Source organism: Monodon monoceros, unplaced genomic scaffold, assembly GCF_005190385.1.
Source record: "Monodon monoceros isolate NGI ecotype Baffin Bay Population unplaced genomic scaffold, NGI_Narwhal_1 Super_Scaffold_3, whole genome shotgun sequence".
Lineage (NCBI taxonomy): Eukaryota > Metazoa > Chordata > Mammalia > Artiodactyla > Monodontidae > Monodon > Monodon monoceros.
In genome coordinates this window covers 60,307,310-60,333,710 of record NW_021703780.1, presented here as the reverse complement: position 1 = coordinate 60,333,710, position 26,401 = coordinate 60,307,310, and the positions used below count along the sequence as shown (strand labels likewise).

At 46.4% G+C, this 26,401-nt stretch overlaps 1 protein-coding gene across 1 annotated transcript in view; it reads right to left on the bottom strand.

The window, feature by feature from the left end:
* Positions 1-26,401, bottom strand: part of SCN10A (sodium voltage-gated channel alpha subunit 10) — a 95,992-nt gene that overhangs the window by 9,599 nt on the left and 59,992 nt on the right. The window contains exons 18-28 of the mRNA XM_029244012.1: positions 25,262-25,435; positions 17,516-17,875; positions 15,071-15,517; positions 13,630-13,770; positions 11,888-12,011; positions 10,726-10,880; positions 7,507-7,680; positions 3,403-3,525; positions 1,853-2,137; positions 1,075-1,128; positions 98-235 (exon numbers count right to left, since the gene is read on the bottom strand). Of these exons, the coding sequence (XP_029099845.1) occupies positions 98-235; positions 1,075-1,128; positions 1,853-2,137; positions 3,403-3,525; positions 7,507-7,680; positions 10,726-10,880; positions 11,888-12,011; positions 13,630-13,770; positions 15,071-15,517; positions 17,516-17,875; positions 25,262-25,435 (2,175 nt within the window). The remainder of the gene's footprint in view (positions 1-97; positions 236-1,074; positions 1,129-1,852; positions 2,138-3,402; positions 3,526-7,506; positions 7,681-10,725; positions 10,881-11,887; positions 12,012-13,629; positions 13,771-15,070; positions 15,518-17,515; positions 17,876-25,261; positions 25,436-26,401) is intronic.

Below are 26,401 nucleotides of genomic sequence, written 5' to 3'. Positions count from 1 at the left end.
GGGGGCTGTGACTAGTGTTGCTTCAGTCACGAGGCCCGGGGATCGATGGTAAGTCTAAGACTCATCACTACCACAGAAACACCTAAGCCCCACTTATCTTTTTTTTCTGTTGGTTGAAGTTGTCAATGATGACCCCAACGAAGAGATTGAGTGTGAAGAAGCTGCCAAAAATGATGAAGATGATGAAGTACAAGTACATGTACACGTTGTCCTCCCACTTGGGCTGCATGTTCACCTGTGAGCAGACAAGTGGGGGCATGGGGACGAGGGGGCATCTTAGCTTGTGTTTACCCCAAAGAACCCTGAGACAAGGACCTGGCTGCAGGTGGCTTATTTGGGAGGTGATCCCAGGAAGCAGAAGTGAGAGAGGGGGAGGCAGGAACAGGATAAAGGCAGCACCACTACCATGGGCAACAGGCACTCCATGCTCTAAGGACTGTAGAACACACTTCAGAATTGTACCTCCAAGGGACAGGGAAGTGAGAGCTTTTATGTACAGACTCCCAGAGCTTATTTGTGAGGGTTGCCCCTGTAGACTCGAAGTCCTCTGCCCTTGGGGGAAAAGCTGCTGAGCCAGCTCTGAGGCACTGAAGAAAATCAAATCTCAGACAGAATAAGAAACAAAGGATGAGAGTGAACTTAGAGATGGGTTGAGGGGATATGGGGCAGGGCATCAGCGGCGTCTTGTGCCCCAGCAGGAAAGGGTCCTTCCCCAACAGCACCCATCTCCTCCACCTGGCTGCCGTGACAGTACCTGAAATTCCACTGTTCTAGCTAGCCACTGCCCTTGCCCCTGCCTCTGCCCAGGGAGCGCCCTCATGCACAGTCCTTTAGAGGTTATCTGATAATTTCCTCAATGGTGAACAGAGGAAGAACTTGAGAAGCCTAGGAGACTAGGTCAGCTTAAATATCCAACAGAAGGCCAGCTGGACACTGCTCCAGGGGGGGATGGTGCCAGACTGCTGGGTGATCGCCTTTTCCAGTACCAAGGCCACCTTCACCCCATTTCAAATAGACTAATGTGGGCGGGAGGCACAGAGCGGGAGGCGGTAGTCACCACGGGCTGAGACTCACTTCCCGGGAATCGACAGCTGCGTACATGATGTCCATCCAGCCTTTAAAGGTTGCCTGGAAACAAGGAACAGAGGGCACTCAGTGTCTGCCCATCCATCTACATCGGCCTCTGTTTTGATTCACTTATTTGTCTGTTTTTCTCATAGAGCATTGGCCCCCCTGGAGCCAGTTCTGACATGACTCTGATTTCAGTGCCTAGCACACCATAGATACTCAGGGACTTGTTGTTGAACGAATGCATGAACAAAGGGTGGAGTGCGGGAAGCTGTGGGTAACTGCATGACAAATGTGTAAGCAATTGCATTAACAGTGAATGAACAAGTGGATGAAGGCAAAGGATGAATGAATGAATGGAAGCATGAATGTTATTGACTGCCATCATCACAAGCATTATCTATCATTACAATAGACTGGAACATAATTTATTATCCTCTAGGAGACGATCTGCAATAGAAGACTGTTCAGTCTGTGTGGCTATACCAGGTCTATTTTGTACAAGTAGTGAATTCTAAGTCATCACCTGATATAGCCCCACGGCAGGCCTATCCCTTTATTCTATTCTATTAGCCCAAATTGGTCTAATTGCACTACTGGGAGATCACACTCATTGGTAGGGCCCTCTAGCCTCATGGTGCAGTCTGTAGGAACAGGGAATAATCTCACTTCACACTGAGTGCTACCCCTTGCAAAGTCTCCACATAGCATCTTCTGGGAGACCCCAGGCCCTCCACTTTATCAAGCAGCCAAAGGAAGAGACATGGTTGATCTCAGGACTCACCACCTGCAGAAGTGCGAGGTAGCCCATTGCAACATTATCAAAGTTGACCTTCACATTGACCCAAAAGAAGCTTCCAGTGTGGTTTTGACGTTCACAGTCAGACATGTTATTCACAGTAGTCCAAGGCACAAGAAGAAAGCCTTCACTGGTCTTGTTGATGCATTTCTGAAACTTCCCTGCGAAGAGGTTCACACCCATGATGCTGAAGATGAGCCAGAAGATGAGGCAGACGAGGAGGACGTTCATGATGGAGGGGATGGCGCCCACCAGGGCATCTACCACCACCTGGGGGGAAAGGCAGAAAGATCTGGAACCCCACCGATGCCACACCCTTCTTGCCCGATCCCAGTTCTTTCTACCCTCACTCGGGCTGCTTCATGAGCCAGTGGAAGCAAGAGAAGTGGGTTAATTAGAGCCATAATTCAGACTCAGAAGACAGAGGCACTGGGCAGTGAGGATGGGTTTATACATTCTCTCTAAAGTTCATTCAGGGCAGGTTTCAGTGTCTCTCCTTAGGATTGAGGAGATGGACACACTTACAAGCACATACATACTCATTTAGGGGTGCCAGTGTGTGTTTTGTACTTGCACATACAGACTTCTAGAACTTTGCTTTATTTTATAAACTATAGGTTTATAAAATACAGTTTACAGTGTGCTTTGGTCAAGAATCAGTGAAAACCCAAATCCATATTCACAAGCTTGTTTATTTGTAAATTAGCAACCTGGAGATAAAATAAAATAAACATCAAAGTATTTCAATCATAAGCTTTGTGATTTGTAAAGATACAAGTTAATTTTAAAAGTCCACTTTTGTTTTGAAGGTACGATGTCTTCTTTGAGGCAGTGGTGGAGGAAGAAAGCAAACCTTGCTTTCTGTACCAGAAGACTTTCATAATTATGTGGAAGGGGAGGGGAGAAAATGAGCAGTCCCTCATCCCCCATAAGACAAGGGCCAGACTTGTGAGCATTCCATCCTGAGGAAGACAGTGAGGGCGAGGTGGCGGCTGAAAGCCTTGGATGAGGAGAGGGATGGATGAAAGGAGAGAATCCATAGGACCCAATGACTGTGCTGGGTTGGAGAGAAGACGCATTCCAGTGGGTGGTGACTGAGATGCTGAGCCGCTGATGTCACTGCATTTAAATGGAGTGTCAGAGGCAAGGCTCATTTGTCATGGAAAGATGAAGAGCTTGGGGTGTTCCGGAGATTTTGGCAATAAGGACAAAAGGCAGGGTGGGGAGATTGAGGTAAGAGATGCTTGTGACGCTGTGAAGCAGGACTGCCTCACTAAGAGCAGGAGAGAGTGAGGTCTGAGTCCTGGTAGATGTGACGTTTGAGGTGAGAAGGGAAGCAGGCTTACAGAGGGACTTGAAGGAGAACTAGGAGAGTTAGGATACTGCAGCACCACCAACGTGACAGCAGAAAGTGGGGACCCCTGAGCTGACCTGTGGGGGTAGGGCCTGGAGCTCAGGGTCAGTAGTATGGAGGGCGTAAAGGGGGAATGGGTACCAAATGCTGCAGACCAGAGCAGTTAGGAGATAGGTCTTACCCGCATGCCTTCAAATCGAGACAGGGCCCGCAGTGGCCGCAGGGCACGGAGGGTCCGAAGGGCTTTGATGGATGCCATATCAGAATACTGCAGCACCTTCGCTATAAGGCTTGTCAGTGAGATCTGAGTGCAGGCAGAGAGGAAAAGCATCACCCTAGGGTTCCAGAAAGTTGACCCTGGTGGATGGAGACAGGAAATCCCTCCCACTCCCTACTCTGTCAGAGCCATCATCCTGGCTCCCACCTTATTCTGAACTCCAACGAGAGGTATAGTGAGAGTCCAATCTCTTCTCTTTCATTAAAAATTTCATTCATCATTTATCTGAACTTTTGGCCAAGAAAATCTCAGTCTCCCACATCGCCACCCCCTTGTATGTAGGTGATCAAGCTCCCAGTGTAGTAAATCAGCCTTCCCTTTCCTCTCTAGAGGCACCAGCCAGTTCCCAACAGCCTTTAAAATTTGATTGACTTTCAGAGACTTGGAGAGATGCTGGCCCTTCATGGGGGTTATGCAGAAAGTCTATCTTGAGGAATATAAAGTGAGGCTCGATTGTACGTGCTGAGAAAAGTGGGGAAGAAAGAGTCCTGGGCTGGGTGGGGTCTAGTTCCCTCTCAACCCTGATATTTTTGTGACCTTGGGTCAGTGCCTTGTTAGTGCAGGTTGTACTTTCAACCTTTGTAAAATGAGAAATCAGACTAAGAGAACTCCGAGGCCCTCACAGCTCTGCAGTTTTCCAGGAAGAGTGACTGGCATGGGGCCAGGAGATTCAGCTTTGACAGATAGCTGAGATATAATGACTGAGTTGTGAGTCCCTGTTGGTTGGTCAGTTTTGCATTTTTTAAAGTGTTGGACCAAGGACTGCAAAGGCACAAACTTACATGGAAAAATGGTCACACCTTCCAGGAACTTTGAAGGTGCCAGGGAGATACACTATGCATTGGCTTGAGCTTGCCAGAGGCTGTGACCCAATCCTGGGAGACCCCCAACTGCACCACGACTGGTGGGCTGAATTCAGGCTCAGCTTATCTTGACAGCTAGGAGGGGATGTCAGAAAGGGAAGGGTTTACACTTGGGTGCTAGAGCCCCAAACAATGCCTGTTCTCTGAATGGTGGCTTATTCCACCAGGACAGAAAACTGGAATGGAAACAACCCCCTTCCTCCAACCAGGCAAGGCTCCAGACACCAGCAGGTGGCACCCAGCTGCCTGGCTAAGTGAGAGCAGGAGGTTTGGGGCCAGTTCCATGCTGGACCCTGTTCAGTCTTTTGCTCAGCCCCTGGGAAGGCTGCCTCACGTGCAAAATCTGCAGTTGGGGCAATTAGGAGCTGGGGCCTCTCCAGCAAAGCCCTCCCATCCAAGCCCAGCTCCATTCCCACTGCTCAAGCCACAAGCCTCCCAACTGGTCTCTAGGCTCCCGTATTGCATCCATCCCATCCATTCTCCTCTGCAAATTTGATTATGATCATGTTTCTCTCTTACTCCCAACCTTCATTGATGCTTTATCATCTCAGGATAAGCTCCAGACTCCTTAGCCTGTATTATATGGCCACAGCCTGCTTTTCCAGTCATATTTCACCCACGTATCCTACCCAAATCAAGTTGTTCCCTAAATGTACCTGTGTCTGTGCCTTTGCCCAGGGTTGTTCTTTCATTAAGATTGACCACCCCCAGTTCTTTTTGCACCTTGTTGCTCCTGCTCATTTTAAGCCTTATATCTAATGCCACCTCCTATATGAAGCCTGCCCAGCTACCCCACCCCCAGAGTGGAAGCAGGTTCATGTCTCTGTGTCCCTAAGACACTAACTATTTCCAGCAGTGCTCACCACATCCTCCCTCATCATATGTTTATTTCTCTCTGTTGTCCTACCTGCTGGAAGAGTAAAGTATAAACTCCTGGAGATAGGGAATTTTTATTTCTTGGCTTCTATCCCCCCGAGAGCACTTCATAAAACAATCCTCTATGCAGTAGTTATTGATATAAATAAGCATTTGATAAATTGAAAAAATAGAGAGAGGCATGTTGGGATGGATGGATGGAAGGAAGGAAAGAAAGAAGGAAGAAATCTTGATGGAAAGTTGAATGATGGTTGGATAGAAGAATGGACTAAATGATACAAAGATGGATATGAGAGTTGAAAGGAAGAATGGAAGAAAGAAAGCAAAGAAGAAAGATAAAATATAAAATCATGGATAGTGGATGAATGGGATGGATGAATTGGGGAAGGATGGATGGCTGGATAAATGACGGATGAATGAAAAGATAGAGAGATGGGTAGAGGAATGGAAGAGATTAGAGAATGATGGAAGGTTGACTGGATGGAAGAATGGGTGGGTGGATGGATGAATGGAAGAAAAAGAGGTGAGAGGACAGATGGGTGGAAGAAAGGAAGGATAGATTGATGAGGTAAAGGAAGAATAGAAAGATGGAAAATGTGTGAACAGAAGGAAAATTGGATGGTAGGTGCTTGAATGAGTGAATAGAAGGTTAGATGACTGGATAGTTCAACAGAAAGACAAGTCAAAAGATAGAAAGATAGAAGGGTTAAGGACAAATTGATAGACGGATGGAAGGAAGGTTAGGATGAATAGATGGGCAGAAGGGAGGAGGGAAAGAAGAGTGAGAAGAGTTGGATGGAAGGAGAGGACTGACAGGATAAACAGAAGAAGTAAACATGAATGGATGTTTGGAAGGAAGGAAAAAGGAAGGGTGAATGGTTGGATAGATGGAAGGAGGGATGGATGGTCAGAAGGAAGAATTAGTAGGCAGATGGATGGATGGATGAGTGGGTGACCACATCAGGGGATCAGGACTGAAACTAGTGAGACCTACTTAGGAGTGACTGCCCCTAACAAGAGTGGGTAGCTGGAATAAAATTTTCCTTTCCTTTATGAATAATTATATGATATGCACAAAATTATCACCTGTGACTCAGATTGCAGGCCTCACAGCTAATCCCTGTGGTACAGTGGCCTGATGCTGCTAGCGCATTGGTATCAGGAAAGAAGAGAATTAGGTGCACAGACCTGCTGTGGAGGACCTGCCAACACAGGAGGCTGGACAGAATGTTCTGAACTGGACCCCATCCAGCTTCAGCAGGCAAGCACCAAATACAGACACATTTCCTAACACCTCTGATGTGCAGACCTTGGCACCAGTGGCTGTGGGAGTGTGGGAAGCAGAGGCAAACATAGCACGTGCCTCCCCCACCTGCAGGGACCCTCAGACGTGCAGCAGTGAACAAATAGCTCAGGCAGCCATCCTGAAAAGCCAAGACTGCAAGGGCCTGGATAGATAGAGGACTGTATTGTTAAGAGGAGGAGGAGCTCTCTCCGGGCTTTGGGGGCTAGGAGAGCTCTTAGGAGACTTTACTGAGGATGGTCTCCTCACACCTTTGAGGAATCTCAAGTTTAATGTGTGGGAGGCACTTGGTAAATCCCCTAATGCAGGGCTAGTGGCCACAGGTTCATCTGAACACATGAGCTCCAGCTCATCACCTCTCCAAAGGGACTCTTTGCCCCTTTTAGTGCCACTGGGGAGACATCAGTGGTTTAAGCTCAGTGGTTCTCAATCCTGTCTACACATTGGACATGCCCAGGGGCTTTTACAAAATACTGATGCATGGACTCCACCCAGGACCAGTAAGACCCCAATCTCTGGGAAGAGTAGTGTTTGTTCACTCTGTTCTTAAGAGCTTCCCAAGTGATTCTAAAGTGCAGCCAGGGCTGGGGATCATTGAGTCAGTGGGAGGGCAGGTTCTCTGTGCCAGGAAGTCCTCAGCATCCCTAGGTCTAGAACCCCTGACAATGGATGCAAGGTCATGTGCCATCTTGCTTTGGATGTAAAATACAGAGGTAGTAAGTGGTCTTTCTGGATGGAGACCTAGGAACTGAAGACTCAACTGAGTGTCACTGTTGTGTTGGAATCATGTACTGCCTGGATCTTACCTGGATCACAGGTATGCAGGGTTATTCTCAGACCCCTTGCTAAGACTTTTCTTTGGAGTCACCCTTGAAGGCCAGGCCTCCAAGCTTCCTTTGCGTTAGTTGCAGCCATCAGCCAGGGGAAAGGACCCCAAAGCCCACAAGTGCCCACTGAGACACTCACGTTCACGATGAGGAAGTCCAGCCAGCACCAGGCATTGGTGAAGTAACTTTTAAAGCCATAGGCCACCCATTTGAGCAGCATCTCAAACACAAAGATAAACGTGAACACCCTGTCGGTGTACTCCAGCAAGGCCTTAACCGTGGGCTTCTGGTCAAGGTAAAAATCTTCAAAGGCCTGGAAGGAAAGGAGCAAAATGGTAGGCAGCCTAGACCCACAGCACTGGGGCCCAGGGACAGGGAAGGACCCAGTCAGCCCCTGAGAGAGCTTTGGTAACCAGTTTGCCTGCATCATTTTTTTTTCTCTGCTCTGGGAGGTAGGGTGGGGTAGTGGAGGAGGCCCTGTGAGATACAAATGAGGACTTCCTCGGAGCCAACAAGGACACACAGCCCTGCTTATACTTTGCAGGGGAGCTGAACACAAGTGAGAAAGGAAACCTTCTCTAATTGGATTTTGGAAGTGAACCAAAGGGATTGCTAACAGTGACTTAGTTTAAAAATAAAAGCAACAAAGGATGTTCGCGAAAGTGAAAGTAAGACTCACCAGTGAACTCTGAAAAAGAATGCTGCCTTTCGTTGGTAATCAAGGAAATTCAAATGAAGAGAAGATGCCATTTTTCTTTTATCAGATTGATGAAGAGGAAAGGGCATGGGTGGGAGTGGATGGTGGGGGGGAACCCCACAGTTAGTTTGGCTGTGGGGAATCAGCTACTCTCATATACAGCTGGGCGGAGTGAAAACTGGTTCGGTTTTTGGGACCCCAACTTGGTAATATGACTCAAAGCTTTTAGAAATCCAGCAATTCTGCCTTCAAGAATGTATCCTAAGGACACTAGATGTTGTTGGTGTCCCACCTAGATCCTGTTTAAGAAGCCAGTATGACCATCTCCAGCTGCTGTGAACGTTGGTTGCTAAAGGCTGGTGAATGCCCCTGTTGCCTGAGGACACGTCCCTGGGCTGAAGGGAAGTGCCTCCACCTTAGGAGACTATACCACCCCTCTGGGGGCAGCCGCAGCCAGTGTCTGACCATCCCCTTGCCTCAAGGTCGTACTGTCCCGTGAGGCCCTTTATGCTTCAGAGTTCCTGTGGGATCAGGCTGAGGCTGGGCTTCATGGGAACCCATGTCTTTTCCCAGCTCCATTCCCTGTTCTGTCCTAATTCCTTCACATGCTCCAGCTCAAAGCACACCCTCCACAAACTGCACAAGAATTCCTGCTTCTGGTTCTACTTCTAAAGCTAGACCTAAGACGGGAAATAAGCCAACATTTCCAAAGGAGTGCGCATAGGATATTCAATGCTTATTAGGAGTGAGCTTGGGGGTTAGTTACACTGCAGCCATTTAATGAGGTAGGAGGACCATATTACTGAGAAAATTTACTGAGAAATTACAGAATGCACAAATGTGGTTTCCGTTTTGTAATATTTATGTGTTACATGCATAAGAAAGATGGGAAGGAAATGCACCAAAATGTTTTCAAAGTGAGATTCTCTTTGAGTGATAGGAAAATGGGTGATATTTTTTCTTTGCATTTCCCCATAATTTCCAAGCATTTTTTTTTCTCTTTACTTTGTCAGATAAAAACTCATGTTATTTTTTTTTAAACGTACTCAAAGTAAAAGCATAAGGAAGACTAAATTTGGTGCCAGCCAGTTCAGTCCCTTGGGGAAGGAGATGGGGAGGGGAGGGAGAACACTGGGGTGGGGTCAGCAGCTGGTTTAGGATGTGAGCTCCCTGCCGGGAGGGGAGGGCAGGGGAGCAGCAGGGCTGTGTGGAGAAGGGGAGTAGAGGGCCAAGGGAAGGAGGTGATGAAGAAAGCACTCAGTCCTCATCAAATGATTGAGGTTATCATTTGCAGGATAGAGGGAAGGGCAGGTGTGGAGAATGCACTGCCCAGCCTCCCTTTGCCCCGCAGTGTGGCCTCTGCACTCAGGACTGTGCTGAGACTGCTATTCTAGGGGGGCCGTCACCACCCTGTGCCAGGGCAGTGGGCACCATCAGACGCTGCCACCCCCTCTCCAAGATGGCAGCCCAGCCTGCTCTGTGAGACTCCTCTCCCTCAGCTTTGTGCCCTTGCTGGCCTAGCTTTCCTTCCACCTCTCAGATCAAACCTTCTCACCTACCTTTGCCCCTCCCTATGGCTGAGACAACACCCTGAGCAGTTTGGGCTCCCTTCCTGGGAAATATGGCATTTAAGTGGGTGCCCAGATGGTCAGCAGATTGTTTTCAGGGAGTAAATGGCACACAGGGAGCAAAAGGCAAGTGGAAACACTGGAAACCATGAATCAAGAGAGTGGGATGCTAGTCCTCCCTTTAACTAATGAGCTGGGAGCCTGGGCAGGTACCTCCGTGTCTTTAGGCTGTGACGTCCTCATCCATAAAATGTGGACAGCCAAGGATGAGTCCCTTCCTGTGTCTACGTCTACCTTGGTTCATTGGGAAAATTAGTTGAGACTGTGTAGTGAGCCTACGCCATGGTGCAGAGAGAACATCCTTCCTTGTCCTACAAAGCTCGACACCCAGCAAGGGGCTTAAGAAGTGTCTCTTAACTCAGAATCTAGAGGACTGTAAGGCCTTGTTATTCAAAGTGTGGCCTGTGGACCAGTGTCAGCATCACGTGGGAGCTTGTTGGAAATGCAAATTCTCAGGCCCCACCCCAGATCTACTGAATCAGAATCTGCATTTTAACAAGTTCCCCGGGTGATTAAATTTTGAGAAGTGCCGTTGTAATGATTTGCCATGCACTTTGAGTGAGTGATAGCAGTACTTGCAAGCGGCTTGATAGGGCAGGGAAGGATGGTCCTTTTCGTACTGGGCCCTCAGAAAAGGGCAGTGTGTTGGGAGGTCAGAAGGTGGAAAATCAGGGGCTTTGGGATCAAATGAAGGCAAAGTTAGGTTTTCCTACTGACAAGCTGGGTAATCTTGGACAAGTCCCATAAACCCTTTGAGTGTCAGTTTTCCCAACAATAAAGTGGGATGTATACACTCACTGCTTGAAATCCAAGCAGCCAGGTGTAACAGGCCATGAAACGGGCCCCTCAAGCACCTACCATGCCCTCCTGCTAAGAGGAGTCCTCGTGCTGGGCTGCAGCTCGCCTTCCAGCCACACGTTGGGGACTTTCAGCCCAGGAATCAGGGGAACCCACTGCTGCAGCTCCAGGGCCTTTGGATGGTGGAGACCCCACCTGGAGGGCTTTGTGGCATGGAACCCCTACCTCCGCTTACCAGCGCTCCACTGCTGAGCAGGATCATGAAGATGATAAAGCTCTCGAACCAGCTGTGCTCCACAATGACGTAGCAGGTCTTGCGCACCTGCCAGCCCATGGCCCATGGAAACTTGGAGCTGTTCACTTTGCAGCAGGGACAGTGGCGAATGCAGCCTGTGGGGAGAGGGGACTGATGGTGAGTGACGTCCCACTAGTAAAGGAGGCATGTTTTGACTCCAGCCCTGAAGGGAAACCACTCTGCAGGGAAACCCACTTGCCGCTATTTTGGAAAAGAATTCTCTCCTGGAATATGAGAGAAGTGGGGTCCCTTTCAGGTGGTCTCTCCATTGTGCCCTTCAGGCGTCCCTCTCCACCACTGGTCTTGCCCACTCTCACCTCCTCCCAAGCATCTTCTTCCCTACAGATGATAGCATAGCCCTTATCCTTATCCCACCCTTTCTGGAGCTTTGACAAGACATGGGGCCTGAGCCTGGGGGTGTCTGAGGGGCTATGCCTTGAGCCTGTGCTGAACTGGGGGGTCTCCACATGGCTGGAATGGGGCCTGGGGGCAGCCCAGCTCAGGGTCACGTGAAAGTGGAAACTCAATTAAGTGGTTTCTTTGTTGAATTATTTAGGCCACACTTACTTTCATAGCATGAACTATATGTTTATTCACTTATTGCACAAATATCTATTGAGAATATAACAGGCTTCACTGTTCTAAACATTGAGGAAAAAGAAGAGTAAGATGCAGGTTCTGCCTTTAAGAGTCACATAGGAGATGCAGGGACACAGGTGCATCATGGCCCTCCTCTGGGTCCTTTTACATCCCAAGTCAAGAGTTTATGGCGGTGGCTGCCTTTTCCCTTTCAACCTCAGGAGGGCTGGTTTATAACTCAGTGAGGTGTTTTCGAGGGTGATGAGGAAGGCAGAGCATCTGTTTGCCATGTCTGATGTGGCATGAGATGCAGATCCCACCAGTCAGCTGCTGCGAGTCTGGCATCTGTGTTTGATGCTGGGCTCTCAAGCTTGGGAGTGAGGAGCAAGGGGCACTGCTTGCCTGTCTCCCCTGGACCCCAGGCCAGAACCCTGGACACAGAGGTGACCAGATGAGTACTTGTTGCGCTGGATTCTGGCCCTAATGAATGTCAAGTGGAGGAGGTCTGTGGCTGCCACTCTACCTTCTGTGAAGCAGTCATCTGGCTCATCGAGGTCATCCGCCAGCTCAGGGATCTTCCTCAGGATCTCCCCAAGATCCAGGCAGTCCACAGTGCTGCCTTCTGAGGAGCTCGTGTCGTCCACTCCCTGCAGGGCAGAAGCCCCGGCAGTGAACCCAGCTCTCTGAGGGGCCCAGTGAATCTGCACACTGTCACCACAGGTCCAACTGGCTCAGAGCTCCGAGATGCAGAGAGAGCCCCTCAGGGCTGGACCCACCACGGCGTCCCTTCTGTTTCGGTGCCTTGCCAGCTGAGCCCCAGAACAGTCATGCTCTATGAAGAGCCCCAGAGGTTCAGCTGTGTGAGGCTTTAAACCTCCAGGCCCCTGATGGAGGGCTGGCGATGGCCCGAGACACAGTAATTACACCCATAAAGACTCTCAGCCTTCACTGGGCTTGAATATTTAATCATGGAGCAATGCCGCAGGGGCCCTGTTGCCCTCCTGGCAGCTTCAGCCCTATAATGTCTCCAGATGAATTCAATTAGGAGCTGAAGCTGCTCTCATATTAGTAAACCTGATCGCTTGACTAATGGACCCAAATGGTGGGGTGGGTCCCCATCTGTCACTGTCAGACCCTCCCTGCCTGGCTAGGGTCATGGACAAAATCAAAACAAAAACAAAAACAACCCCCAGCAGTAGTGTACTGAAAACACCGAGTAGAGAAAACTAGCCAGGGGAGTCCTTAGAATGCTCAGCAGAAACATGTTCTCCATGCGTAGAAGATGGCAACCCTCACCCAACTGGAACCAAGAGGCTGGTGTTCACCCAGAGCCCTCAAATCCCTTCTCATCCCACCCTCTTCTCTCACCCCGCTGGGTCAGCCTTGCCCAGAGGCACACAGCCAGTGGCTGGCACTCCTCAAGCTGATGGGCTTGATAACTTTGGGATGAATTATGTCTTCCTTATCTTTGCTTACCCGGTGCCTGTCACCATCGGCACTCAGTGGCTAGGTGTCAAGTTAACTTCTTGCACTTAATACAGTGCTATTACAGATGCTAAATCTCTAGAGATACCTCTTTCAATGTAGCTTGTTTTCTTTAAAGATTTGTAATGAAACCACCAAGTTTATTTTTACCTCTTATAAGATCTTCTTCCTGCTCAGTCTATGTAAGTCTGTCAGTACAGCACTCAGTACAGATAGCCTCTCCCTGGCACCCGTCTGCTTTTGGCCCGAGAAGACAGTGTGGACAACAGAAAGTGGGGGTGGGAGGTGGGAGATGGTCACAGGGAAGACTTCCTCACCCACAGCAACTCTGACTTTTATCTGCTGGCTCTGAAAGATACTTAACTTTCTCTGTGCACTGTCTTTTGTTTCCTTTTTTCTTGGCTGTCATTTTCTGGGCACTTATTCCATTTCAGGCAGGAGCTAAACATTTGACAAGCAGCATCTCATTGAAGCTTCAAAAGAATCCTACCAAGTAGCCATTACCACTTAGCTTCCCAGATGGAGACACGGAGGCTCAGAGAGGTTGAGGAACAGGTCCTCGGGCCCCCAGTCTATGGAACCTCATTCTTCCCGGTGAAATCATGCTGATTAGCCCAGAGGCTTGGAAGGACTTTAAAAATTCCCAAGATGAGACATGAGCCTCCACAGTTGAGCGTAGTCTGGAATACCCCACGCCCAGCCCTATCCTCCAGTCCCCTCCATCCCACTGGTCATTGTCCGGCAGGCTGTTTAACCTCTCCAGGAAGCTCACATACCTACCTCTGTAGGGCCCTGAGCAGGAGCCTCGTCTTTCCACTTCTCACCTAGGTATGGAGCCAGGTCCTCAGAGGACATTCCGGAACCTGAGCTCCTGGGTGGCAGGTGGTCCTCATATCTCCCGACTTGTTGCCGCTGCTCCTGCTAGTGAGAGAAAGCCCCAACTTGGGTACCTGGGCCCACCCTCAGCTAAGCAATTCTAACTTTGAAGAGTCATCTGCCAGAGCCAAGGACCTAACATATGCAACGAACATACATACATACAGCCAGATAGATCTGTGTGTAATATCTGGTGTCATTACTTACAAGTTGTGTGACACTAGGCAAGTTATTTAACCTCTCTTATTTTCATTTTTCCCATCTGAAAACTTGAGAAGGCAAGATCTACTTCATTTGGTTATTTTGATGACTAAATATGTTCATACCCGTGAAGCACTTTGCAAGCAGTGCTTGGCTCCATAGATGTTAGCCATGATCATTATCACTTGTCCAGGGGTCAGAGTGGTAGTGAACTTTGCCCTCTGGAGACCCCAAGAACCCTCAAAGTAATTGAAAATGACTCTGAGTGGAGACAGCGTCACAGAGTTTATGTCCTTTACTCTGGGGATGGTGACGCCCTGCCCTCGGCTGTCACCCAGACAAAGGCATGTAAAATATGACAGCTGATAACAGCAGCTGCTGGAACACAAGAGCAGGGACAGCTGCGAGGGACGGAGGCTAGGGAAGAGCTACAGACTTAGTGGCCTGGCCAGCAGCGCTCTGTCCCCGGGTCCCACAGGGACCCCTGCCTTCCTACATTGTGGAGACGTGCATGCCCTGAGTTGTTGAGAAGAGGTTAACGAGGGTTGATTTACCAGCTTAAGGTAGAAAGGAAGTATGCAAAGCATTTAAAAATATATGTATTACCCAAAAATATGCTTCAAATTCTTTGGTGCCAAAGGAACAAGTGTCATTTCCCTGTGACATCCCCTGTCGGGAAAAGCTGGATGAATGAGTCACATAACGATCAGGACTTTTTAGGCTGCTGGCGAAGATGAGACGAGACTTGCTCTTGGACAACATCCTGTTCTTAGAGCAATCTTATTAGCACCTCCTGCACAGAGCCTGGGTTGGGTGGAGCAAATGGGGCAGCTATATGAAAGACAATTTCAAGCAACTCCAAGTGGCCTGGGGCTCAAGCAATGCCCCTGCTCCCTGCTTGCCTGGTGAATTCTGACCCTTTCTTCCAGGCTCTGATTAAATGTCACCTCCTCCAGAAAGCTTGGCATGGCCTGTGCCTCCTTATGTGAAGGGGTCTCATGCCGGGCTTGCCTGGGGCTCTTCAAGGCTGCGCCAGCCCTGAGGTTGGAAAACCTCTTCATCAAAATTTCCCTACTGCCCCTTGTCACTCCAGCCCTAAGTCCCCACCCTGCTTCCTGTGGCTGTCCCGTGGGAGAACTCTCACCTGCCCTTGGGGGATCACTTCCTGCTGGGTGCTCTGAGCATCCTCCTCACCATCATCCTCCAAGTCATCGAGGTCAGACTCGCCCTCGGCAATGGGCACAGAGACCCATATGTTAGGATTGGTGATGAAGTCACTGTGGTCATCCCTGGGGCCTCCGGGAGCCAGGAGCCCTCCAGGGCTCCCCGCAGCCGTGTCAGCAGTAATGTGGTTCTCAGCTTTGGAGGTGGAGAGTGGGAGTTTCACCACCAGCTGGGGCTCTGCCTTGGGCCGGGGGAGCAAGAAGGGCCAGTTGAGGAAGCTGCAAAGGGCCTTCTTGATGCGCCGGCCTAACACCTGGATCCTCGCTAGGGCCACCTGCAGGTTGTTCACCTCCCCGTCGTCCTCTGGGGCTGTGAGGTTGTCGGTGCTGAAGGAGTTCAGCAGCAGGGCAATGAACAGGTTAAGCACCTGGAGAGAAGGCGTGGAAAGGAAGATCACTCAATCGATGAGCTGACCCCCTCCGTGGCCCACCAGGTCAGCAGCTGGGTGGCAGGACAGCCACACTGGGGCCTCTCCCTGCCCACCCAAGATGCTTTCCTTCTTGGGGGAACAGACATTCTGACAGCAACTGAGAGGAGCCTCGGGGATGCCCCAAGCAACTTGCTTCACGTGGACAAGGCTTGCAAGTACATTCCCCACCATAGAGGAGGGTCACCCCTGCTGAGCAAAGGGACATTCAGGGACAACAGAGAGGAGCAGGCATGGGCCTGCCCAGGACCACCCTCATCAGCCATACCCTGGTTTCTATTGCTCACTCTGGTATCCTGGCCACATCTCCTCTCTGCTTCCAACTTCGTGTCCTTCGGGACCCCCTACCTGTCAGAGTGGTTGTGAAGAGGAAATGGCACGAGGATATAAAAGTGCTCGGAAAGGCAAACTTCCTGCCTCAGGGTCAGGGGCCTCTGTGACACTGCAGGGATGGGGAACTCAGCCTGGAAGAAAGGAGTTTTGTCCAGCCCCCTACTCGGGAGAGCAGGCAGAAGGCACCTCTGGCTCAGGGACCCTGTTGGGAAAGACTTTGAAGAGTCTGGATTTGTTTTTTCATCCCCTCTCTTGGTTTAGCTTTCTCTTATCTGTAAAACTCTTATGGGAAAAGAATTCAAGTTGGTTGACTTCCAAGGCAATAAGAAAGGGGCTCCTGCAAGACATGGAAGCAACCCAAGTGCCCATCAATAGACGACTGGCTTAAGAAGATGTGGTCTATATATACCATGGAATATTACTCAGCCATAAAAAAGAATGAAATACTGCCATTTGCAACAACATGGATGGACCTAGAGAATATAATGCTTAGTGAAATAAGTCAGACAGAGAAAGAAAATTACTATATGATATCACTTATATGTGGAATCTAAAAAATAATACAAATGAATTTATATACAAAACAGAAACAGACTCACAGACATAGAAAACAAACTTATGGTTACCAAAGGGGAAAGGTAGGGGAGAGGGATAAATTAGGAGTATGAGATTAACAGATACAAACTACTATATATAAAATAGATAAGCAACAAAGATTTACAGTATAGCACATGGAATTATACTCAACATCTTGTAATCATCTATAATGGAAAAAAACCAAATCGCTATTCTGTACATCTGAAACTAACACAATATTGTAAATCAACTATACTTCAATTAAAAAAAAAAAAGAAAGGGGTTCCTAAAAATAACACCCTCCCCTCACCCTGGTCAAGGCTGGGAGAGCAAAGGCACCCAGAACTTGAGGGAGTGGAGACAACTGAAGCCAAGGAGCCAGACTGGGCCAGAGAAGGGGTGCTGGGGCCAATTGGGAGAAAGGCCTCCAGAGGGGCTCCCCGCAAACCTGCGAGTGGATTTTGTTATTGTCATGGCATTGGATGTTGTCCAGGATCCAGCTCCTCTCCTTCCTCTTGTCCCATTGTGCCTCCCCTCCTGCTCCTAGCTAGAACCTATGTAACTCTACTCCCCCCCACCCCCGACAGGAATACCTTCTGAGAACCCTAGAATGGGGAAGGGAAATTTTCCTTCAACAACTAACAGCTACCATTTATTGACTTCCTGCCTTGGCCCAGAAACTGCACTAGGCAATTTGTGTATGTTGTTCCTGTAATTTAATTCTCCCAGTAAGACCATAAGTAAGCACTATTTTCTTGATTTTAAGGAAATTAAAGCTTGGGGGATTGTCTCTTGTGCTGGGGCACCCAACTTTACTAGAGGTGGAGCTGGGATTCTACATCAGGTCTTTCCTGCTCTGTCATATGGGCTTATTCCAGCTGCTTCCCAACAGATATTTCTCATGTGTCCCGCACAACTTGGAAAAGTGTGAAGACTTTTCAGTCAGGGAGGTACAATGTGGGCAAGACATGTGCAATGTCAGACTTTCTAGGATAATATGGAAGTCTCCTGCATTGCCCATGCACTCACCACCAGGTTGCCCAGCACCATAACCGTCAAGAAAAGGATGAGGCAGATGGACTTCTGGCCGACTTCCATGCAGGCCCACATGTTCTCAATCCACTCTCCACAGAGGATCCGGAAGACGATGAGGAAGGAGTGGAAGAAGTCGTGCATGTGCCAGCGTGGCCATTCTTCGTTAGGTGCTGAGATTTTGCGCCGGTTGTCACGGTAGTTGTCCCCGAGGAGCTGCTTGCCAACCAGAGCAAAGACGAAGACAATGATGGCCAGGATGATGGTGAGGTTCCCCAGAGCCCCCACCGAGTTGCCGATGATCTTGATGAGCGTGTTTAAGGTCGGCCATGACTTGGCCAGCTTGAAGACCCGCAGCTGCAGAGAAACAGAGACCGTGTCAGGTCCTGGTGGCTGCTTCCATCACCTTTCATCTCAAGTCTTGGCCAGAAACAGAAAAAGCACAAGGTAGCTCATTCCATCAACGTGGCTTGATCCCGGGAAGCTGCTTTCAAAGACCTTTCTTCGTATGTCACCAGTTACTCAAAAATATGACCAACTCTACATGGTCCCTATGTACTACTAATGTGCTCCACTGACTGTGGCAAAGTCAGGGGTCTCATATTGGGGTGTTGGTCGTGTGACATGTACTCTGTTCTATAGCCACAAGCCTCCTGGATGTCGATCTATTCTATGGGGTGGAGTGGGGTATGATGGAGCTCATAAATGTGTGAGAAGAGCCCACCTTTGACCTGAAGAGAGGCTAGCTTCCTGCAGGTAGGGCACAACCCACTGCATTTGAGAGGTATTGGCTACCCATCATCTTGGGGCATTTCTCATCCTGAGGCCGTGGACAACATCTTTTACCCCCACCATCTCTGAAATGGCAAGTATCTGTGATTTCATGAACCTGGGATTCATATGTTTATTTAATTGACCAACCAATCTACCTACTTTGTTGGACACCAGCCACGCACATACATAGCACTGTACTAGCCTGTGAGGTATATGGAGAGAAGTCTGTGGACTCCTGTCCTCATGGAACTAATGGTTTAGTTGCAGAGATAAGGCAAAGACCCAGAAAGTCTTCACTGTAAACCCAGATGTGCTAAGTCCCACAGGAGAACAAAAGCACCATGCATAAAGATGCCTAAACATTTAAAAAATACATTTGTGTGGTTCTCTAATTTGTTAGAAAGAAATATGTGAGCTCAGCTGTCATGGGGTATTTATGGAGCCCTTACTAAGAGCCAGGCACTGGCCAAGGAGCTGGGATGCTGTGCTGGACACAGTAGCAGCAGTTTTATCACCCAACACAGCAATAAGTCCCAAGGTTTAATCCTCTTATGCAGGAAGCTCCATACATATTTTTCTTTGTGAGGGAGGCGGTCTGTGTTCACCTTAGATCTAATCTGGAACTTATTTTAATGAGGATGCTTTACTTTTGGAATAGAATGCAAGGTAAGTCTAACATCTGCCCTCTACTGAGGAGGTCACCACTTGGTGATGAAATGGGCCTCGAACTTGTGAAGAATATCAGAAGATGGAGTAATATGGTAGACTATATTGGGTCCCCCTTGGGTTCCCCTTTCCAACAAAAAGTTACTAAAAATGCTAGATAATAAAATCTTAAGTGCATTAATGATCTGTCAATAAAATAAGTAATTCTTTAGCCAAAAATTAAATAACTACGGGAATTCAGAGATATAAACAGATTGCTGAAGTCAGCTTTTCTCTGAAGACATTTGCAAAACTGATGAATCTGAGCATAAGTTTTAATGGTCTCATGAGGCACAGCAATCAGGAAACACATCCCAGGGCTGCCTAAGGTAGACAGTATGACAGGAATTTCTCCCACCATTAAGGCAAGATCCCATAAGAAATATCTCTCAAGACAAGGGCATGGGACTTCCCTGGTGGCGCAGTGGTTAAGACTCTGTGCTCCCAATGCAGGGGGCCTGGGTTCAATCCCTGGTCAGGGAACCAAATCCCACATGCATGCCACAACTAAGAGTTCTCATGCCACAACCAAGGAGCCAGCGAGCTGCAACTAAGGAGCCCTCCTGCCGCAACTAAGACCCAGCACAACCAAATTAAAAAGAAAAAAAAAAGATAAGGGCAAATTGAACAGCAAATTTTAGATAAAACTGAGAGAGGTTACTGCCAGAAGGCACTCACTGAAAGAAATTCTAAATGATGCACTTCAGGCGGAAAGAAAGTGATCCCAGAAGGAACGTATTATGTGCAAGAATGGATAAGCAGCAAGGAAGCGCTGAGTATGAGAGTGAATCTAAACAAACATTGAATGGACACAACGGTAAAGTTTCACAGGGTAGGGCAGAGATTGGCTATATGGTCACCATTCACTTTTACTCCTCTCAGACACAAAAGAAGGCTGTTTTCCCACTTTACTTGCAAATAGTTGAGGTCATATTATTGGGTTCTGGCTGATGGAATGGAGACGGAGACAGAAGTAATGTACACTGCTTTCAGGCAGAGCCATAAAACATCATGCACTTTCTCTTCCCCTCCTATGGCCACCATGGAGGCCACCCATTGAAGATGGTGGTGACATCACACCATCCTGAGTCACTGAGTCACTACTTGGAGCAGACAAACCAGGAGAGTTTCCCAACCAGCACTGAATATGCTGTAAACATAAGCCTCTATTATGTTAACTCACAGATTTAGAGATTGTCATTACAACTAGTTGTACTTCTCTTGAGTAATGTAGAAATTGGTACATTGCAGAGAGCCATTTCAACACATTGGATATGTGGCACTGGCTTAGTGATCCCGTGGTGTACAACAAGGAAACTGATAGAAGAATCCTTGGAAAGTGTTGATCTGTGTTGCAGGGGCAAAATGATTGTATGCAATAATTCTGGGGCAGATCATGGACCAGTAGCACTAGGCAAAGGGTCTGTAAAACAGAACCTTAGTATCATGTGTCAGTTGTAGTTGGTTACGTTTGTCAAGACATTACAAGAAAGAGATGAGTTCAGGGAATATTTGGTTGATTGATAAGAAATAAAAGGAAATAGAATCCAGAAGTTTAATGTATAACTGAGTCACTTTGCTGTACAGCAGAAATTAACACAACATTGCAAATCAACTATACTTAAATAAAATAAAATAATCCAGAAGTTTAGAGTCTTGAAGGTTTAGGGAAGTACATTGCTTTAGATCTCAAAGAGTGAGCAATGGGATTAAGTCTTTATGAGTTCAAGACCAGTTAAATTTTTCAATGAAATGAAGCACATCTTAGCAAAGATGCTATTAATGGTGTAGCCACCATTTGAGGCAGAGAGAGGCAGGAGGACAAGAGAGCAAAGAAACAAAGCGGAACTGAGAACTTTGTCAAAGAAAGCACTCTGGATGTATAACACACACAGAGGTCTGAAACCATCTAAGTTTTGAAGGAATTGTATTGCAAAAGAAACCATGAGCCCTGACTAAAAATGCCTTTGACTGTGTAAACTTTGCCATCTTTCCACAAGCAGGAGGCAAGCTTTGAAGGTTGTACAGGCCTTCAGATATGGCACAGTCACTTCTAGAAGGAGTCCCACCTAGAGCTGACTGGCTTGCATCAGACTATGACATGAGTGAGGAATAAACCTTTATTGGGCTAAGCTACTGAATTTTCAGAAGTGTTTGTACAAATCTGGAATTATTTATCATCAATTAAGTCATATAGCTTTTAAAAACAAGATAAAATTAAAATAATTAACACGATAGTAAGTTGGGAAGGGGTAACCGGAATAAAAAGTTGTCCTGAAAAGTAAAGATTTTAGCTAACTTTTGACTTTAAGTTAACAATACACGCTGTCATTTCTAAGGTAACCACTCAAAGAATAGAAACAGAGTATTTAGTTTCCAAACCAATAAAGGAGGAAAATGGAACAAGGAAAAACAAACAGTTCAAAATAAATCAAGAAGAGAGAGAACAAAAATGCTAAAACAGAGGAAACAAATAGAAAACCGAGAATATAATGATAGACACACATCCAAATATATCAGTATTCACAATAAAATAAGTAGACTAAATGCTTTGGTTAGAAGACAAAGAGTGGATTGAATAAGAATCCAAAATCTGACTGCATACTATTTACAGTAGACATATAACAACCTTAAAGATATGCAAAGGATGGAAGTAAAAGGATAGATAGAGATATATCAGGCAAATTCCAAACTAAAAGAAAACAGAGTTGTTTAATTACTACAGGCAAAAGAGACTTTTAAGGCAAAAAGCATTTCTAGGGATGAACAAGGTCAATTCTCACTGATAAAAGTTTCGTTCCACTGGGAAGATATAATAACTTAAAATATGTATGCATCTAATAACACAGCCTCCAGATAGAACCGTAAGGAGAAACATCATGCCGTAATCATAGTGAAAGATATTTTTATACACTACCATCTCAGTAATTGCTAAAACAAGCAGGCAAAAATAAGCAGGGATATAGAATATCTGGACTACACAATGAACTTTCTCTACCCAATGGATATATATGCAGAGTATTGCACCATACAACTGCAGAAGACGCATTCTTTTCAAGTGCATAAGGAACATTTTCACTATACTGAGCCAAAACGAGATTATCAATAAATTCCAAAGCATTAAAATCATACAGTGTATGTTTTCTGAGTATAATACAACTAAGCTAGAACTCAATGGCATAAAGATAACTAGAAAAACCACATACATTTCAAAATTAAGAATCATGCTTCTAATTAGCCTTTGAGTCAAAGAATAAATCAAATTTGAAATTAGGAAATATTTAGAACCAAACAATAAGGAAAATTCTGGGGCTTCCCTGGTGGCACAGTGGTTAAGAATCCGCCTGCCAATGTAGGGGACACGGGCTCGAGCCCTGGTCCAGGAGGATCCCACATGGCTGTGGAGCAACTAAGTCTGTGCGCTGCAGCTACTAAGCCTGCGCTCTAGAGCCCACGAGCCACAACTACTGAAGCCCGCACGCCTAGAGCCCGTGCTCCGCAACAAGAGAAGCCACCACAATAAGAAGCCCGCACACCAACGACGAAAAGTAGCCCCCACTCGCCGCAACTAGAGGAAAACTGCGCATAGCAACAAAGACCCAATTCAGCCAAAAATAAATAAATAAATTTAAAAAATAAATAAATAAGGAAAAATCTACATATTAAAGCAGTTCTTAGAAGGAAATTGAAGTCTTCAATGAATATATTGGAAAAGGAAATAGGCTGAAAATTCCAACCTAAGAAGTTAGTAAAGAATAAAATATGTGGAATGTAAGCTGCAATTAAGATAAGATGCAGGATTAATTGAAATAGAAAACACCAATGAAGTAGAGAGGGTCGACAAGCTAATAGATGGTTCTTTGAAAAGACATTAAATTGACGATCTTTGGTGAGACTAATAAAAATAGATAAAAGAAAGCACAAATGACTATTTTTAAAGAAAGAAAAGGATAACATAAGTACACGTGATATGGAGCATTAAAATGTAACAGCATAGCGTATACAACTTAGTGTCAATAAAATTAAAAATTTAGATAAGAAGGAAATTTTTTTAGAAAAATAATAACTTACCAAGACCAATTTGAGAAATTGAAAATCTGAGTAGTTTCACAGCCATTAAGAAAATTAAATCAGTAATGAAAAATCTTGACTTACAGATGGCTTAATTAGTGAATTCTACCAAACTTACAAGAAACAATAATTCCAGTCTTACCCAAAGATTGGGTGTAGAAGAAGAGGAATATTCCTCACTTCTTTTTATGGAGATTAGCATAACCTTGATGCCTAGATACTAAAACCTAGCAAGGACAATGCAAGTAAGGAAAATTACAGGCCAAATATTACTGATCAATATGGAGGCAAAATATTTCTTTAATTATTAGCAAACTGAATCTTCCAATGTATAAAAAGTGTATCACGATCAAGTTGGGTTTATCCCAGGAATGCAAAGTTTATTTAACATTAGAAAATCAATTAGTATAATTCACTGCTTTAACAGATTAGAGAAAATCATGTGATTATCTTAATCATGCAGAACAACTGTGTGATAAAATTAAACATCCATTCACGATTAATATCCTTAACAAAAGAGAACTTCCGGGCTTCCCTGGTGGCGCAGTGGTTGAGAGTCCGCCTGCCGATGCAGGGGACGCGGGTTCGTGCCCCGGTCCGGGAGGATCCCACATGCCGCAGATCGGCTGGGCCCGTGAGCCATGGCCGCTGAGCCTGCGCGTCCGGAGCCTGTGCTCCGCAATGGGAGAGGCCACAACAGTGGGAGGCCCGCGTACCGCAAAAAAACAAAAACAAACAAACAAAAAAGAGAACTTCCTAAACTGATAAAGGAGTTTTTTTAAAAAATCTTCTTAAAAAACCTGCCACAAATATCAGACTTGCTGAAATACTGAAAGCATTTTCTCTGAGATCAGGAAAACAGCAAAAATGTGTGCAATTAACACATCTTTTCTACAGTGTACTGGATGTCCTAACCAGCACAGAAATGTAATAAAAAGAACCAAATGGTATAAGGATTAGAAAAGAAGAAACAAAACTCATCATTTGCATATGATATGATTCTGTTAACAAATTTAAAAGATTGCATAGATAAGTCATGAGAATTAATAACAAAGCTATCTGGATCCAAAAATATTAAATAGCAAAGTGCTAGCAAAAAAACAAAACAAACAAACAAAAAAACAACCCAAACCCCAGAAAAGAACATTTAAAAAGAGGTTTCATTTGAAATAGCGTAATGAACTAGGGAATATCTAGGAATAAATCTAGGAAAAGATATGCAGGAAGTCCCTTATGGAGAAATTATAAAACTATTGAAAGACTGAAATAAATAGATTGCGTGCCATTTTTGTGGATCAGAAGACTACATAACATAAAGGTTATATTTCTTCCCAAACTGATCTATAAATTACTGCAGTCCTAATAGAAAAAAAAACCCCAAACCCAACAATTTTGTGTGTAGGTGGGTATGTAACTTGGCAGATTGATTCTAAAATGAAGTGTAGGGGCCACGATATTCTTGAAGAAATAAAACAAGGTGGGTGACTTGCCTTACAGACACAGACATCAGGGGGACATCTCTTTTGTTAAGAATAAGGGAACGCATCCTGCAGAAGGCGTCCTGGAGCTGAGTTGGGAGAAGAGCCAGGACAGGAGGCAGTTTTTGAGGTGGGTGAGACATTGGGGCTGTGATTTGGGGACCAAGGGAATCAGAGGATGATCTGAGCTGGGACTCTGGAGTCAGGCAGCCTGGCTTTGAAATGCAGGTCTGAGGCTCACTCAGCAGCAGGGAGACTTTGGGCCATCATTTAACCACTCTGTCTCAGTTTCCCTCATCTATCTGTGGTGATAGTAAAAGCAACTCTCTCAGGGTGATGTAAGCATAAAATGAGATGTGTTATGTCAAGGGTTTAGCTCTGTGCTTCATGCATTGTCAGAACTCAAGAAAGAGTAGTTGCTATGATTATCATTTACTGTTATTTGGTAAGAGAACAAGAGGGTGCTAGGAAGTCTCCTCTTAGCGCAGATGAGGGGAGCCAGGCCCAGAGAGGAAAGGGCACACCCCCACTTTGAGTAAGTGCAAAGCACCACGTCTCTGGCTCCCAGGAGCTATGCCCTGCCTCCTCCCACAGGGAACGAAGAGGAAGAGGGAGCTGGCTGGTGCGGTCCCCAAAGGACAGAGTCCGTTTCCAGCGGGGAGCCTCCTTGGATGTCCACGTGGAGGTTCCCCAAGTTGCCAAAAGAGTACATTACCAGGCGGAAGGTCCGCAGCACTGTCAGGCTCCCCTTCCTGACCGCACCCAGCTCTATCAGGCTCACTGTGACGATGATGCAATCAAAGATGTTCCACTTCTTCTGGAAGTAATAGTAGGGATCGAACGCTATGATTTTGAAGACCATTTCAGCAGTAAAAAACACGGTAAAGACCTGCGGACAGAAACAGGGATCCATCTCAGCAGGGTCTGTGGGGTCGGGTGACAATGACAAATAGAGCAGGGGGAAAATGTCGTGTTTATAAAGTGGCAAATCCCTTTACCTCGTTTTTATTCTGTTTCTATATTATCTGCAGGCTCCTGACGGATTGGGGATGGGAACACTCAGTGTGGCAGCAGAGAGAAATCTCTGGATCAGTGCTCAGGGAATACACATTAGTGTTTCCATGCTTCAGTGTTTCCGTTTGAATGGTGTTGGACATGGAGTAAGTGGATAATCATTAGGATAATAATTATTATATAATTATGTAAATGAGAAGTCAATCTGGTTCAGTAGTTTAAAAGCAGGGATCGTGGGGCAACACAGACCCAGAGAAAAATGTCAACTCAGCCATTCCTAGCTTGTATAAGCTTGGACAAGGAGTGCATCCTCTCTACCTCAATTTCCTCATCTGTATAATGGGCTTTAAGTGAGATAATGCATACGCAATTCTTAGCAAAGGTCCTGGCAGACAGTACTTCATTAATCAATAATAGCTATTAGTAAGAACAATAATAATACATTGTCTCTAAGCTTCTTTCAGCTCTGAGTATCTTTAATGGTCTTAAACAGGATAGAATTCTGACATTGAGAGAGGTCAGGGCCAGGCTTGGGTCACACAACAACCAGCAGGGAAGGGTGACAGGTAAGGAAGAAACCAAAGATCAGAGTCAGGTGTTTTTCTCGCATTTGTTCTCATCAGAGCTTCTCGCCAGCCTGGGAAACAGAGGTAGTTACATCCCTTTTACAGAGAAGGAAGTGGCTGAGGGTTTAAGGGACTTGACTGATGCCACAAGACGGCAACTGTGAGATGCAAAGAGCATCTACTGAGTGCCCTTTGTAGGCAAGTCAGCGTGGTGTGGGGGTGGGGCGATGAGGTCCTGTGCCCTAGAGAGACCTGGGTCACCTCTGGCTCCACCT